This window comes from Aquarana catesbeiana, linkage group LG10 (genome assembly GCF_042186555.1).
Source record: "Aquarana catesbeiana isolate 2022-GZ linkage group LG10, ASM4218655v1, whole genome shotgun sequence".
Lineage (NCBI taxonomy): Eukaryota > Metazoa > Chordata > Amphibia > Anura > Ranidae > Aquarana > Aquarana catesbeiana.
Window position 1 is genome coordinate 4,554,424 of NC_133333.1, and position 17,992 is coordinate 4,572,415.

The 17,992-nt window shown below is 46.0% G+C and overlaps 1 protein-coding gene across 1 annotated transcript in view; it reads left to right on the forward strand.

The window, feature by feature from the left end:
• The first annotated feature begins 530 nt into the window (after positions 1-530).
• IFFO2 (intermediate filament family orphan 2) overlaps positions 531-17,992 on the forward strand; it is a 119,109-nt gene continuing 101,647 nt past the window's right edge. The window contains 1 exon segment of the mRNA XM_073601532.1: positions 531-1,234. Coding sequence (XP_073457633.1) covers positions 696-1,234 — 539 coding nt within the window. The 5' untranslated portion in view covers positions 531-695.

Sequence of the window (17,992 nt, forward strand, 5' to 3'; positions counted from 1 at the left end):
TGTCACATTGTATATGGGGGGGGGGGAGATGTCACATTGTATATAGGGGGGGGGGGGAGATGTCACATTGTATATAGAGGGGGGGGGGGGAGATGTCACATTGTATATAGAGGGGGGGGGGGAGATGTCACATTGTATATAGGGGGGGAGGGTGTCACATTGTGTGTATATATATATATATATATATATATATATATATATATATATATATATGGGGGAGGGTGAAGGTGTCACATTGTATATATATAGAGGGGGGTGTCGTGTTGTATATATATATATAGGGGGGGGGGGGAAGGTGTCACATTGTATATATATAGAGGGGGGGGTGTCATGTTGTATATATATATATATATATATATATATATATATATATATATATATATATATATATATATATATATATATATATATATATATATATATATATATGGGGGGGGTGAAGGTGTCACATTGTATCGGATGGATGATCGGTAGCACAGCCGTTACACGGTACCCTCTCTGTAGGACCTCCCCCCCGGGGTGGTCCCTCCCCCTCCTCTCGGTGGTGCCCATACACTGACATCAGCGGGGGGCGGGCCCGGCGTGCGCTATAGGGCGTTCCCGGGCCGGTGGGGGCGTGGTGCGGTAGAAAGCGCTGATGCTGGGCGGCCGGCGGGAGGGACGGTCGGGTTTATGCCGCATAGAAGGAGCGGAGGATGAGCGGCCGGATGATGAACTCCGTCCTGTTCGGGGATATGATGCGGGAATTGGACCCCCCTTCCCCCTCCGGTACCGGGCCCCCCCCGGGATCCGGGGTCACCATGGCTCTCCGCAATGATCTGGGCTCCAATATCCACGTGCTGAAGACCCTCAATGTCCGGTTCCGGTGCTTCCTGGCCAAAGTGCACGAGCTGGAGCGGCGGAACCGACTGCTGGAGAAACAACTGCAGGAGCAGCACAGCCGGTACCGGGAGGAGCGGCGCCTGAAGATCTACCACCGGGAACAGGGGGTCCAAACCGACCCCACCCCCCCCAATGCCAACCTCACCCCCTACAGCCGCCTACCGGGGCACATCTGGAGCTACACCCACGTCCGCCGTACCGGGGGCGGCCTGGAGACCGTACAGGGGCCCGGAGTGTCCTGGACCCATCCCGACGGGGTCGGTGTGCAGATCGACACCATCACCCCGGAGATCCGGGCTGTCTACAACGTGCTGGCCAAAGTCAAGAGGGAGAGAGACGACTACCGGAGGAGGTGAGACCCTGGTGTACCCCAATACTACGCCCTATTGTACCCCAATACTACACCCCCCCCCCTATATGTACCCCAATACTGCCCCCCATAAATGTACCCCAGTACTACCCCCAATGTGCCCACTACTAATTCTATACCAAGAGGGAGAGAGACGGCAACTGGAGGAGGTGAGACCCTGGTGTACCCCAATACTATGCCCTATTGTACCCCAACTCTACAGTCTCCCATATATGTACCCCAATACTGCCCCCCATATATGTACCCAAATACTACCCCCAATGTGCCCACTACTAATTCTATACCAAGAGGGAGAGAGATGACTACCGGAGGAGGTGAGACCCTGGTGTACCCCAATACTACACCCCCCCCCCATATATGTACCCCCAATACTGCCCCCCATATATGTACCCGCTGTGCCCTCTTATACTACCCCAACTTCAGTGTGCCCTCTCCCTGCACCCACTACTAATCATCTGTATCCAGTGTGCCCACAGCTCCTGTGTTTCCCTCTGCCTGAGCCTGCACCCCCTGTGTGCCCACTACTGGCACCACCTGAGCCTGCACCCCCTGTGTGCCCACTACTGGCACCACCTGAGCCTGCACCCCCTGTGTGCCCACTACTGGCACCACCTGAGCCTGCACCCCCTGTGTGCCCACTACTGGCACCACCTGAGCCTGCACCCCCTGTGTGCCCACTACTGGCACCACCTGAGCCTGCACCCCCTGTGTGCCCACTACTCGCACCGCCTGTCTCTGTGCCCTGTGTGCCCACCACTCACCTAAGCCTACACCCTGTGTGCCCACTCTTCTTACACCTGTACCCTTTGTGCCCACTACTCCAGATCTTGCAGCTCCCCTGTGCCACTCCCCCTGGTCTCTGCAATCCTCAGCCCACGTTCTGGCCTCTATGTATAGATGGCACATCATTGGCATAAATCTGCAGCATCTCTGCTTATCACCTCTCCTCCTGAATCCCAGCACCATCTGTCATCCCGTCATTGGTGGGCCCCCCATCCCCCCCCCCCGTGCCCCCCTGTATTGCGTTGTTTGTAAACACTGTCTGGGGTCCCGGTCACACCTCTTTCTCTGCATCCTCAATGACAGTTGGAGGATCCTGTGTGACCTGCAGACGTTGGTGGTGATGACATTATTGCAGTCGGCCTGGGCTGTGCGTTGTGTGATGAATCTCTGAGATTCCTCCTGAGATGAGGGATGTTCATGTTCAGCTGCCCGGATCCTGAGTCACGGAGAGCGAGAGAGAGAGAAGGCCTCATGTGAGGACAAGTCACTTCTCTTTTATTCCGGTGATCTGGTGCAGAGGGGACCGTGTGCCAAAAATCAGAGACGTCGAAGGCCGGCGATCACCGCCAGCCGTAGAGGAGCTTCTGACAGGCAGGGGGCCTCTATAGAATCCATAATGTGCAACCTTCTGGGGGACTACAAGTCACAGCATGGCCTGATAGCATGAGGCATGTGTCTATGGACCCCGGGCTTCTAGGACTGGATACAAACTAGATCTCACACCAACTAATTGCTTTCCAGTCGATGCCAATAATTCATTCGACAATGTATAGGTGGCGAGAAAATTATATATCTATATCACACACACTCTCCTCAAGAGATATAGAATATATTTTTTTTAAAAGCACCTCTTGGATCTCACATCAGACTAGCCGACTCCTAAATTCTGTTTCATTGCCTCGTCTTTGCTATATATAACGTTCAGCTTCAGATCTGTCTGCATCGGATAGGGGGCCAGATGGTGGGCTGCTTGTAAATTCTCCATCTGTCACTATATACAGTAGGAAGTGCAGTTGGCTTCTAATGAACCGATAATATCTCGGCGCAAATTGCTAAAATTAGAACATTTGTTCTGGTCATGACTTTTGGTTCGTGGAGCTGACTGCAGTGTCTTCAGAAATCTGACCATCATGGGGGAAGGATCCGGGTTTGGTGAGGGGTGTGGAGACCACTGGATGTCATTAGAAATATGACCAAAATCATCACCAACCAGATTATTCCCCATGATGGTCCTATTTCTCATGATATCCAGTGTGGTCATCATCATGGGGAATATTCTGGTAATGATTTTGGTGGCCACTGGATGCCCTCAGAAATATGACCATCATGGGGAAGGCTCTGATTGGGGATGAGTTTGGTGGCCTCTGGATGTCATCAGAAATATGACCCGAAATAATCACCAACTGGATCCTTCCCCCTGAAGGTCCTATTTCTGATGATATCCAGTGGTCACCATCATGGGGAATATTCTGGTGGCCACTGAATGCCCTCAGAAATAGGACCATCGTGGGGAATAATTTGGTTGCTGATGATTTGTGACCACTAGATGTCAATAGAAATACGACCAAAATCATCACCAACCAGATTATTCCCCATGATGGTCCTATTTCTCACGGTATCCAGTGGTCACCATCATGGGGAATATTCTGGTAATGATTTTGGTGGCCACTGGATGCCCTCAGAAATATGACCATCATGGGGAAGGATCTGATTGAGGATAAGTTTGGTGGCCTCTGGATGTCATCAGAAATATGGCAGAAATCATCACCAACCAGATCCTTTCCCATGATGGTCCTGTTTCTCATGATATCCAGTGGGCACCATCGTGAGGAATATTCTGGTGATGGTTTTGGTGGCCGCTGGATGATTTTGGTCATGTTTCTGATGACCTCCAGAGGCCACAATACTCCTCCCTACCGGCCACTGGATATCATCAGAGATATGACCATTATGAGGAATAATCTGGTTTGTGATCATTTTGGTGACCACTGGATTTAGAAATATTACTGAAATCATCTCTAACTAGAGTATTCCCTATGATGGTCATTTTTTCTGATGACATCCAGAGGCCACCAAACTCCTCACTCAACTTTCATCCATAATGGTGACTGCTGGATGTCATCAGATATAATACCATCCTGGGGAATAATCTGATTGGTGATGAGTTTGGTGACCGGTTGTATGTACGTTCTCGCTAGCAGCTACTCCAGGTCTTCCCATGGCAGGTCTATGGTAGTAGAGGGACACTTCCACCTCTTTCTGGAGGACATTTCAAAATGGATAATGCTGGACCTCTACAACTTTACTGTGAGTGATGTCCCTGCCTGGCATGGAGTCAGAGAAAGGAGTATAAACCCCCGAGTCTTCTCACATGGTGGTGTGGGTATTATATGTAATGATTATTCCAACTTTGAATATAGGCCAACCGAATGTGCTTGTGGCTTAAACAAAACTGCTGAGGAGACCAGACTTTTCCTCGCAGTGTTACCATGTCTGTGTTTTTGTAAGAGAAGTGAGCTTTCTGTAAAGTAGACAGCTGAGGAGCATTGTAGGGACCTCACTGACCATTCCTCCTGTGTCCTCATATGAAAAATTAATTCTATGAAGTGATTCCTTATTACTGGAATGTTGCAGTTTGCTGTGACACCCCCCCCCCCCCCCCCAGTGCAGTGGATGTCTCGGATCATCCAGAGCCCAGGCTGGGGGGGTGGGTTGGAGAGGCATTTCCTTCCTTTGGAGATACAGAAGCAATCTCTTCAGAAATGTTCAGAAAACAAACCTAATTTTTCTGACTCATATCCAGAAACCTTCCCCAAGGATTCCGACTCATGTTTGGATAATGGGAAGTAAATAACTTTGTAATGAGTAAAGTAGGACGGGGGGTCATCACAACTGTCCATACCCGGGCATGCGGGGCCTGCTCATAGGAACAGCAGGAACTTGTAGTTGGCACTTTGATGTCTCCTATTTTTATGTTCTGAGCAGTCGTTTTTAAAGATAGCTGCTTGGCCAGACATTGGTTGGTTTTTGTTCTTCTCTTTTTTTTTTTTTTTTTTATGTGCATGGACCTGATTAAAGCCTTAGATTTTGTTCTGGATGGAGTGGTGACGGATTGGAGTCTCTTGGCCTGTCTACATTATAGAGTTATGGTAATGCACTGCAATGCATGCTACATGCCTTGGCATTCAGTTTGCATGGCACCCCAGTGCACTTTGGTGATGGGCGTACTTCGCACCAAACATCTGAAAACGCCCGCCCAATTTTTGGTCTGTTGGGGCAGCCCAATCCATTATCTGCCCTAATGCGACACACCTCTGCTGTCTGTGTCTCTATTGGGGGAGATTTTCTCTCACATCCTGTCAGAACAGAAGGTGGTGATGGGAATTTTTATCTCCTAGACCAGGGATATGCAATTAGCGGACCTCCAGCTGTTGCAGAACTACAAGTCCCATGAGGCATAGCAAGACTCTGACAGCCACAAGCATGACACCCAGAGGCATGATGGGACTTGTAGTTTTGCAACAGCTGGAGGTCTGCTAATTACATATCTCTGTCCTAGACAAATGCACGTTATGGGGGTTGGAACCTATGAAAATGTTTTTTTTTTTTTTTTCTCTGTCCTGTTACCGCCTCCTTTCCTATCCTATACAGGTGTCAGAGACAGGAAATGAGGGGAAATCTGCCCAGTGGGGGTCACTGATAGAATTAAGTCTTGCAGAGGTTTCAACTTTTTTTTCACCATACTAGACCTGAAAGTGGAACTTTGGGCAAAGTAAGAATGGGACAGCACAGCTAAGGAGGAAGCAGAGCCTGCCTATGTAATAAGCAAATATAACTATTACATATACATAGGACTGCTTTTACATGTATATGATTGCTTTTACATATGGCTGCTTTGCTATTCCATTTGCATATGACTGCTTTTATCTTATATGACTGCTTTGCTATTACATATACATATATGACTGCTTTTACATATGGCTGCTTTGCTATTTCATTTACATATATGTATTAGCAAAGCCGTCATATAATTACCAACTATATACCAGCAACGTTTTAAAACCTCATCTATTAATACATTTTATAATCAGCTAATCATTTGTACATTTCTGAAGAATAAAATGGACAAAGCTGTAGCCCCCCCCCCAGGTATGGCAGGAATGAGGTCTGTTCTGTACAATGCATAGTTTGTTTTCTATACACATGTCCCGGGGTGCACATTGCATGCACTGAGGGGACTGGCAGTACCGGTACTAAGGAGAATTCTTGCACTGTAGACACCTCGGGGGGTGTCTGGCTGCAGAATGTTTCTTGTGAACACTTTTTTTGTTTCCGCAGAACAGTGAAGGAAATCCATAAATTTTATAGGTGATGATCATACAAAGTTTTGTTGATGTCTGGGAGGACCCGGGTAATTGGCTGATGATTCAGCACAATGTTCTGCAGTGTTTAAATGTTTTAAACTGTCAGTGGGGTCTCCCCTGTGTTAAAGAAGTCCGGTAATTGGAGCTGTCCAAAAAAAAAACAAAAAAAAAAACAGCCTGCAATATTTATTAACAATGTTGCTCAGCCCTGAAACACTCAAATAAAAAGAAACATTGTTTCTTTTTGTATATTTCTGTTTCTTCATCTGCAGATCAAAGGGATGATATACAAATGTTCCTCTGTTTAACCCCTTAATTTCCTCTAATCAGCCTCAATTGACTCCCTATTCTCCATTTAATTATTATTTTGCTGCTTTTTTTTTTTTTTTCTTCACGTCTATTTTATAAACAATTTACATTTTTTTTGTTTGCTTTGTTAGTGAGTATATTTACACATTTCACAGTGCAACAAATATATATTTATTTCATTTGTAAATAACTTTTCAATGCTTTGTAGCATATATATAATTTTTTTTTTTTTCTAATATGCATCAACCTTGATTCAGAGGAACACAACTAAGTCTAATTAATTTACATACAATACAGGTGAATGGTTTACATTTGGGCAGCTGAAGAATTTCTTGTATTTCATAAACGACTTCTTCTTCCTTGCTCAAGTCCATATATTAGGGTGATCATTCATGACAATTCTTTTGTTTTTTTTCTTTTTGTACCATTGCTGACAGCTGAAGTTAAAACAAAACAGTTGCCGTAGGGATCGGTAATTGGTATTGGCGAGTACTAAAAAAAAAAAAAAAAAGTATTGGTACTCATTTTAGGAAAAAAAAAAAAAATTGTATTAGTGCATCCCTATTTTTTTACATTTTTTGTATTTGAAAAAAAATTACAATTTTTTTTTTTTTTTTTTTTTTTTTTTTTTTTAGGGACTCCATTAGGAGGATTTGGTGAAATATCAGGGGTCTAAACGGAGGGAATCTGCACCACACAGGGTGATTGGGGTGTGCCCAGGCACACCTGACACACCTATGCCTATGAGTGATTTTCTGGTCACTTGTCAGCAGTTATAGAGATGAAAATGCAAAAGTTCCTCATAAAGTACCTATTGTTATTGGTGCAGCAACTTCTAATCTCAAACTTTATAGAGGAAGGAGCTCTATCCTTAGAAGTTCTGTAGCTTTGTCATATTGCATGCACTCCTATTTGATCCCCTTACTAATGGCACTGTGCGAGGGGGGGGGGGGGGAGGTTCTCGCTGGTGCAGAATCTTTTTGGAAAATGCATTGCGGTTCTTTGCAGCCCTCATGGGTCTTGCTGGGAAAGCTGCCCAATATGCCCCCTATAATGGACCATTCACCTAGGTATGCTAAAGGTATGGCAGATGGGTATGTGGGGCTGGCAAATCCACTTCAACCCATTCTGGCAATGCCAAGACTTGGGTTTGTTACTCTGTCATGGTGAATCCTGCGACAGACCCAACCAGGACAGGGGCTTTTGGAAGGGACTGCAGGGTGGTCTCTTGCCTACTGATTATGGGCCCTGGCATTTGAGGGGGCACTATTTGGGAGGTGTGTGCGTGCCTAGGGGACCCTTGGAGCGGTCTTGATTCGGGTCCTTGTCTGTCAATGCTGCTTCCAAATTTTTGTTTTGTGGTTTTCCAATTTTTATATTTACAGTCTTCTATCCAAAAAGTTGTAAATGTGTTTTAATTTGCACTATTTTCCAAAAGTTAATTAAAGCCTTATTTTAGACCATTGAGGAGGACCTTGGGCTCTGCAGGCCTTGAAACTCTCCTTGTACTCTCAAGTTTACTCAATGTGCTTTCTTTACATAATGCAAAAGTCCCTACAAAGCCTCCTCTATAGTGTTGTCTGGTTTGGCAGCCGTGTGTGTGTGTGGGGGTGCTTTTTTGTTTTGGGTTTTTTTTTTTTTTTTTTTTATCCTAAAATGTAATGAAGAACAAACACAGGTTATGTAATTTTTTTTTTTTTTTTTTTAATAAAGAACGTCCTGGAGAGAGATAAATCCCAACCCCCGAGATTTAGCTGAACTCCAAACATGGCGCTGTGTAAAGGTTAGAGGTCCTGTTGATAAAACATGGAAGGCTTTGAAGCGTGTGGTGAAAGTACACACAGACTTTCACCTTCTGGGAGAGTAAGAGCAAAAAAAGAAAAAAAAAACAAAAACTTTTTATTAGAGGCTCGGCACTCTAAAAACAAATTCATTCTTAAATTAATTCATTATACAGTGAAGCCTTTTCCATATACCTCTTCCGCAGTATTAATCATTTATTTATATTATTCTCTATCCACACTGCAGAGGTTTAAGCTCCCTAAATAATAATATGTTGCTGTATGGTGTAGTTAAAGTGATTGTAAACTCATTAAAAAAAAAAAAAAAAAAAAAACTCCTGCAAGACCAAGGCATAATGAGCTAGTACGCATACTAGCTCATTATGAAATACCTTTAGATCGAAGTTGTTGCAGCAGTCCCCAGACACCACTGTGACCAGCGACATGTCTTATTTCCCGGTTCGCGGGCTCTGGCGCTGTGATTGGCCGGAGCCACGATGACGTCTCACCCACGCATGCGCATGGGAGCCGCTGGTCACGAAACAAGCCCTTTAGAAATGCATGATAGAGCCGTTTCTTCAGTGCGCATGCGCCGATGATGTCCGCTCAAGAGTATATGCTATATATCTCCTAAATGGTGCAGGTTTAGGAGATATTTACAGCACCTACAGGTAAGCCTTATTATAGGCCTTATTATAGGCTTTCTTGTAGGTACAAGGCGGTGTAATGGGGTTTACAACCACATTAAGAGTGGTGTGAAGTCCTTTGCTAATTGCATCATTTTGGCCTAGACCAGAAACCAGGAAGACATTTAAATGTATATTAAGAAAAAAAAAAGTTTAAAACAAGTAACTATAATATAATATATACCTTCCTATCTATTGACTATTGTTAGCAGCAAAAGGATTACAATTTGTGTTGGTTGAGCGAGTTTGGTTCCACTTAAATATATTTTGTCAGCACTTTATTAAACACAGACTGGAGCGCAGCAGGTGATGATTCTGTCTGCCTAACAATACTCTCTGTAATTCTTTTATTTTATTTATTTTGGCTAAAACCGACTCCTTGAATCTTCCATAAATATTAGAAAGTCTGCTACACCCAGGAAAGGTACTTTTATTTATTTTTTTCTTTCAAGACCCAGACCAAAAAAAAAAAAGCCCCCTCTTTGGTGTCAGTGGGGGGAGACCACGCCAGCCTTGGGAGATCCTCAAGCCGTGTTTGTGCTTCTGATTAAATATCGTTCCGCCGTTGTTCTGGATGTGGTCACACAGGTGTGCGGTTTGTACACAGCAGGTTGTAGGGATATCATGTTTGGGAATTCTGAGCATCAAGTCATTGTTTGCTCTGCTTGCTCTGACCTGTCTGGTAAACGGCTCACCTAACATACTAATTCTCCCTCCTAATTCCCCGCTATTGTACTTCTAGGACCTTGTGCCGCTCTCAGACGGCGTTTACACTCCTCTAATGTCTTAGATTGTGTAAATATTACTAACCTGATTGTCACCAATTTGTACTATTCGGCTGGCCGCAGAATAAAAAGCTTATGAATAATTACTAAAATTATAACCTTTGATACACCGCTTCATAGAGTGAAGTAATAGATGTCGGTATTTATTATAAATAAGAACTGCCAACTTCAATCACCTATACAAAAAAGTGCAGAGCTATAAATAAATCCTGATAAATTTATCGTCATTCAAAAAAAAAAATCACAAATTTGTGCCCATGAACAGGGTGGATTTGATCTAAATTCACTCGATTTTTAAATCATACATTTTAAAGAGAAACTGTAATCTCTGAGCCGCTGTTGGCTCCTCCTCTGAGCCGCTGTTGGCCCCTTTTTTTCCTTCCTTTCTTCCTTTTTTCTTCTTCTTTTTTCCATTTATTTATTGTGTATACTTTATAGCAGAAAGTAAAAATTATATTGTTTAGAAAAAAAATAAAATTCGGTCTACTTCTTCTTTTTTTTTTTTTTTTTTTTTTTTTTTTTTTTATATATCGTAAAAAAACGCCAAGATCAAATGCCAACCCTTTTTGGTGGTGTTTTGATCTTGCCGGTTTTTTTTTAAAGCTCTATTTGGGTACGACTTCGCAATTGTCAGTTTAACATAACGCAGCGCCATATTGCAAAAAATGTCCTGCTAATGAAAGGGGGGTAAATCTTCCGGAGCTGAAGTGGTTAAAAAAAACAAAAAAAGTAGGTGGATGCAACGAAGGGAGTATAGTAGCGACGTGGATATTTGAGATATTCTTCACCTCTAGCGATTTTTAATGAACGGCTTGAAATTTTTATTGTTCTGGTAGTAATGGGCATGACGAAGTATTCCTAACCTTACCGAGGAAAGCGATCGATTACACACATTAAACTTGTAGAGCTGGAGTCTGTTGAATCTGTTTCCTCCGTCAATATTTGGGTTGCTCCCCTCCAGTCACGTCCATCTTAAAATAATTTTAGATTTGGCGTAGTCGGCAGGATCACAACACCGGAGGGCTTGTCGTTCGACCCCCGCGCAATAACAGCCAGATTAAAGGGCTTTGAGTCTTTTTAGGCGCTCGGCGTGAAACATTTTGATGGCCATTAAAAGAAATCTTTTTTTAATTTTCTGGCAGCTTGAACTTCATCCTCCCGGCCTAACCAAGCCAAACCGCGGAGGTAACCGGACTCTTCCAATAACAGAGCGGCGTTTGTCCTCGTGACCTTGGTGCTGAGGAGATTTCGCTCTTCGGCTTGTGGTTGTTATTGCAGTAAGTTAGGACAATTTTACACTGTTCTGTGTTAATAAAGGGGGGATTTCCTGATAATCGCACACATGTGCTTCGCGGGAAAGCGGCACAAGGTGGTGTTAATTTGTTGGTGCTACAATGTAATCTTCTGCTGCTTCATTCAGGAGGGTCCGAAAAATCGAATTTCCGTCGGCTTTGCAGAGAGTAAGCCCCGGCATTCGTGTTATTGTTACAAAGTAAAAGTTTCGGTTCCTCATCTCCACCGAATATTAGTCATTTTTTTGGCGATGGGTTCCGGTGATTTATTAATAGCTGGATGGATATGATCGATGTGATATGGATTATTGTAATATAGGAATTTGAGATCACCAGCCACTTGTAAAATTAAGTCTAAGTTTAAAGCCGTGAAGAAGTATCATCAGCACAACAAGGATTCCTCAAGAAGGCTCCAAATCCTTGTTTTCATGGTCACATGGTAAGGTTTTGGAGCCGTGCAGGCCCTCACCATCAGGCAAGTGTTACTTGCCTGACAAAGGGCCCCTGCGTGGCTCCGAAACAATGCTGTTGGGTTTACCACGTGACCACGAAAATTAAAGCTTTGGACCCTTTTTTGAGGAATCCTTGTTGTGCTGATGATACTTCTTCACTTAGGCTGGGGGACTGTTGATCATCAAAGTGAAGAAGTATCAGCACAACAAGGATTCCTCACAAAGGATCCAAAGCTTTAATTTTCATGGTCACATGATAAACCCAACAGCAATGTTTTGGAGCCACGCAGGGGCCCTTCGTCAGGCAGGTGACACTTGCCTGACGATGAGGGCCTGCGTGGCTCCAAAACATTACCATGTGACCACGAAATTTAAACCTTTGGAGCCTTTGTGAGGAATCCTTGTTGTGCTGGTGATACTTTTTCACTTTGATGGTCCACAGTCCCCCAGCCTAAGTGAAGTAGTATTAGCACAAGGATTCCTCAAAAAGGGTCCAAAGCTTTAATTTTCGTGGTCACATGGTAAACCCAACAGCAATGTTTTGGAGCACAGTCCACAGTCCCCAGCCTATGGTCATTACAGCACCCAGCATTACCGAACAGCCATTTTCTTGAATGTGTGCCTGGGGAATATTGTGTTTTATTCAAAGCGGAACTCCGGTTGTGCCCGCGCTGCATGGGTTAACTGCTCATTTTGTCTAGTGGTGAACAGAGTTTATACTCGCCTGATCCTCTGGAAAACGCCCCCCCCACGGTCTAGTGCGGTGGACTGATCCTGCTGTCCTCGTGTCCAGCGTTGATCTATTGCTGTGTTGACATCAGGAACAGTCCACCTCACTAGACCATTGGGGGGGGGCATAGGCACTGGTCTTGCGCTGGAAGGATCAGCAGATTAGGTGAATATATCTTGTCTCCCCTAGGCAAAAACGAGCGGTTAACCCATGCAATGTGGGCACAGCCCCACTGTGTCGGGAGAAAAACATTTTCCCGGAGTTTTTAAACTTGCAAAAAAAACGAGACACTGCTTCCTTCAGCAAAAAATAAAGCCGATGGTCCATACACCATATAACTAAATCCAACGCTTGGCTCACTGTCCACCAAATTGTCTACTGACATGGTTGCATCCCCGTCAGCCTCGGGGGGGGTCCAAAAGAAGAGGTTTCCAGCCGTTCTGCAGAGTCTCACTTCAGACACCCGTTGATTGCTTCCTGTTCCTCTTGAAGTGTCTCTTGCAGGTGGCCTAACCCTCTTCAGAACCAAAGTCCCTGTAATCGGGGGGGGGGGGGTTTGGAGGCTTTCCCACCCAAAAGTCTCTCTGAACCTCTGAATTCCAGGTTCCCCAAGGAGGACTTATCAATCCTGAGAGCACTGTAAATTGGTTGCCTTCAAGTGGATTACCCTGGAACCCCTTCCCTTGAATAGGTGAGAATCCAAGTACTCAAAGTGCAGAAGTCGTCCCCCTTTAAAGTGATCACTGCCCAAACAGTGGGGTAATATACCGGCCATCCAGGGCACATCCCCAGTATTCTGCTTTGTTGGGCAGAATTGGGAAAGTTTTTAATGGGGAAATTTCATCATACAAAACAAGAATATGGATTTTTGGTTGGAACTGGCTATTATTGTGGTCAAAGTGACCACGGTGCATATACCAACCAATAGGCAACTTTTCCAGTTTTGCAAGTCTGCTTTAGCATTTCAGGAGTGCTTGGAGTCTTCCCTTTATCCTTGTGAGCAAGCTAGGAGTGGTGAGGAAGTTGGTTTTTGGGTGGAGACATTGCTGTATGTAGTCAACTTCTTCTTAAAACAGGAAGAAGCTGCAAGAAGATCTAAGTGGGGTGCGGCTGACGTTCTCTTATGTTCTGACTAGGAGTCTGTCACTTGCAAGAGTGATGGGGAAGGTTCAGCCAATGGGGTGAGTAAGGAGGCGGGGAATTCGATCTCCTGGCACCAACATGGCAGCATACATGTCATAGGATGTTGCCATGGATTGGTGCCAGGAAAGGAAAATTGCGGGAAGTATTTGATACAATTTTTTCCGCTTCTTTACGTTTGTTCTAGCAACCATATGAAGCACTGGTGGGGGAAGGGGAAATGATGCCATGACTCGTTACTGACCAGCTAATGATCAACCAACCGGCCATTGTGGGTGTGCAAAATAAAGAAGTAGAACACAGAACTGACTACTATTCATAACATACAGGACATTGCTGGGTGGAATTGTTGGTTTGGTGAAGCCAGCAATCCTGCCAGACTGCATTGCATGATCTTCAGCTGGTCCTTCTCATGTTCTGTGACCTCAGATTGGGCCTCCAGGCTGGAGAGGATTTATGGGGGAGGGGGAGACGGCTGATATCTTGGGAAAACTACTCAGCTGGTATTGTGGTGTTTTCCTTTTGTGACCCAGTCTCTGGCGTCAGCTGACTCGCTCGACCTCACAGAACACAAAGGCCATTCACATGTAAAGGAATGAAATCTGTAAACATGTTTCTCGTCCAATAGGCTTGGATGAGGCCATACACCGCCAAACCCGGACTCGTCACCCCCCCCCCCCCCCCCCCCCCCCGATAATGGGCCGCTTGTATAAGATGCACTCAGGCAATTTCACGGAAATGTGTAAAAACTGTCTGGATGTGCTGAAGGTATCTGAGATCATGAAGTAACTGCATTTGGTGGTGGGGGGTGTATTTTGCTGCACACAAGAGACACCCCCTCACTGTAGATGACCTTTTCTCAGCATCTCACAAGGCAAATTGCAGGAATAAAAGTAAATGGAAATCCAACTGCTAAGATCTCCTATAAACCCAACTGCAGCAATTGGATAACCTCTACCCCTGGAGTGGGGGCTCTCCCAGAAGTGGGGTCCAGGTAATGCGGTCTCTTCTGCCCCCCCTGTACTGACAAGCACTTAGTCCTTGCAGTCTGGGGGGTGGAGGGAAGGGGGTGGTAAATTTTTGTATAATTCATGGAGTTGGGCTTTAATGTGGAATTACAGCTCTCCTGTCACTTTAAATAGTTTGTTTGGGCCACCAAGGGTTCCCCCCCCCCCTTGCGGGAGGCTCCCCACCAAGGGTCCCCCCCCCCCCCCTTGCGGGAGGCTCCCCACCAAGGGTCCCCCCCCCCCCCCCTTGCGGGAGGCTCCCCACCAAGGGTCCCCCCCCCCCCCTGCGGGAGGCTCCCCACCAAGGGTCCCCCCCCCTTGCGGGAGGCTCCCCACCAAGGGTCCCCCCCCTTGCGGGAGGCTCCCCACCAAGGGTTTCCCCCCCCCCCCCTTGCGGGAGGCTCCCCACCAAGGGCCCCCCTTACAGGAGGCTCTTCACCAAGGGTCGTCTTCCCCCCCCCCCTTCCCTTACAGGAGGCTCTCCATCAAGGGTTCCCTCCTCCTCTTACAGCAGAGGGCTAGATTTGGCCCATGGGTCGTAGTTGGTGGACCCGAGTTGGTGAACTTTCCTCCCCGCCTTGCTTCTCTGTAGCTGCGGTCCCACCTCTCATTCCCCCCGTTGTTCCGCCTCCTTGGTAGAGAGGTGAAGTACGTTCGGCTTCAGAGAGAAATGACTCATATTTTTTTTTTTCGGGTAATAGAAGTCATTACCTGTAAAATATCACGGCTGCCGTTGTGCTCAGTTATGAGAGATTTCTGAATATAAAATAACTTGTCGCTGTGTTTTGTTTTGTTGGCCGACTTGCTCTTTCAGTTTATTAGCTCTTCTAAAAATCCCCGTGTTTTTTACACCGCGCTCGCTTGTGAACGCCAAATTTATTTATCCCTTTAAATTGTTTACTGGGGGAACTTCTGTATGTTTTCTACGGATGAGCGCGGAGGAAAGGGAAAGGCGCCGAATGTTGTGGGAACATTTTAATGACCGTAGATTGTTCCAGGTGAATAAAAGCGTCTTCCAATCAGAAAAAGTGTTACAAAGTGTCTCTTCTCCTGGTGATTGTTATATTATATATTCTATTTTAAGCTTCATGAATCTTGTGCTTATTTTTCCCCGATGTGATTGTTTCGGATAATCCTACAGATAGTACAGATCACCATACAAGTTATCGCCATTTTTCTCTGGTCGTTTGGCTTCCATTGACCCCTTTGGTTGGCTCCTGATGGTTATTCTTTATTTCCGGTCATTAAACTCGCCAGCTGCCACTGGCTTTCTGAATCCAGAAATTCCAATATGTTGTGTGTGTGTGTGTGGGGGTTTTTTTTTTTTTTTTTTTTCCTCTAGAGTTAAAAAAAAAAAAATCCGGTTGGTTTCGGCCGTATCGCGCCGGCTGTGATTTGATGCAGATTTGATTCTTCGGAATGTGATCTTTATTCCGTGTCGTACAGATGGGGAAATATGCGACTATTTGCTGAGAAGTTGCATTCTGCGACCTGCGGCATTCTGCACATTCCTGCAATGTTTGTTTTTTTTTAGTTTCTACATTTTATGTATATCGGAATCTTTCGTGCCCGGGGACATTTTTTATTTCTAATCTTTTGTGTGTCGGGGTTGTTTAGCAAATGTCATCTCTGAAATGTCAAACAAACACCGGGGTGTTCATTCCCAGAGGGGAGAGCAAAAAAATGTCTTTAAACTAGATTTACAGTAGATGCAAACTCCGTCTGTAAAATATACACTCACCGGCCACTTTATTAGATACACCTGTTCAGTTGCTCGGTAACACAAATTGATAATCGGCCAATCACATGGCAGCATTTCAATGCATTTAGGCCTGTAGACATAGTGAAGACGACTTGCTGTAGTTCAAACTGAGCATCAGAATGGGGAAGAAAGGGGATCTGGGTGACTTTGAACGTGGCATGGTTGTTGGTGGCAGACGGGCCGGTCTGAGTATTTCTGGGATTTTCACACACAACCATCTCTCGGGATTACAGAGAATGGTGGAAAAAAGAGAAAATATCCAGTGAGCGGCAGTTGTGTGGAGGAAAATGCCTTGTTGAGGTCAGAGGAGAATGGGCAGACTGGTTCCAGATGATAAAAAGACAACAGTAACTCAAATAACCTCTCGTTACACCCAAGGTATGCAGAATACCATCTCTGATCACACAACACATCCAACCTTGAAGCAGATGGGCTACAGCAGCAGAAGACCACACCGGGTGCCACTCCTGTCAGATAAGAACAGGAAACTGAGGCTACAATTGGCACAGGATCACCAAAATTGGACAATAGAAGATTGGAAAAACGTTGTCTGGTCTGATGAGTCTGGATTTCAGCTGCGACATTCAGATGATGGGGCCAGAATTTGGCGCCTGGATCCATTATGCCTTGTATCACCGGTTCAGGCTGGTGGTGGGGGTGTAATGGTGTGGGGGATGGGATATCACTGGTTCAGACTGGTGGTGGGGGTGTAATGGTGGGGGGGATGGGATATCACCGGTTCAGGCTGGTGGTGGGGGGTGTAATGGTGTGGGGGATGGGGTATCACCGGTTCAGGCTGGTGGTGGGGGTGTAATGGTGTGGGGGATGGGGTATCACCGGTTCAGGCTGGTGGTGGGGGTGTAATGGTGTGGGGGATGGGGTATCACCGGTTCAGGCTGGTGGTGGGGTGTAATGGTGTGGGGGATGGGATATCACCGGTTCAGGCTGGTGGTGGGGGTGTAATGGTGTGGGGGATGGGGTATCACCGGTTCAGGCTGGTGGTGGGGGTGTAATGGTGTGGGGGATGGGGTATCACCGGTTCAGGCTGGTGGTGGGGGGTGTAATGGGGTGGGGGATGGGATATCACCGGTTCAGGCTGGTGGTGGGGGGTGTAATGGTGTGGGGGATGGGGTATCACCGGTTCAGGCTGGTGGTGGGGGTGTAATGGTGTGGGAGATGGGATATCACCGGTTCAGGCTGGTGGTGGGGGTGTAATGGTGTGGGGGATGGGGTATCACTGGTTCAGGCTGGTGGCGGGGGTGTAATGGGGTGGGAGATGGGATATCACCGGTTCAGGCTGGTGGTGGGGGTGTAATGGGGTGGGAGATGGGATATCACCGGTTCAGGCTGGTGGTGGGGGTGTAATGGTGTGGGAGATGAGATATCACCGGTTCAGGCTGGTGGTGGGGGTGTAATGGTGTGGGAGATGGGATATCACCGGTTCAGGCTGGTGGTGGGGGTGTAATGGTGTGGGAGATGAGATATCACCGGTTCAGGCTGGTGGTGGGGGTGTAATGGTGTGGGGGATGGGGTACCTGAGTATTGTTGCTGACCATGTCCATCCCTTTATGACTACAGTGTCCCCATCTTCTGATGGCTCCTTCCAGCAGGATAATGCACCATGTCACAAAGCTCCAATCATCTCCCCA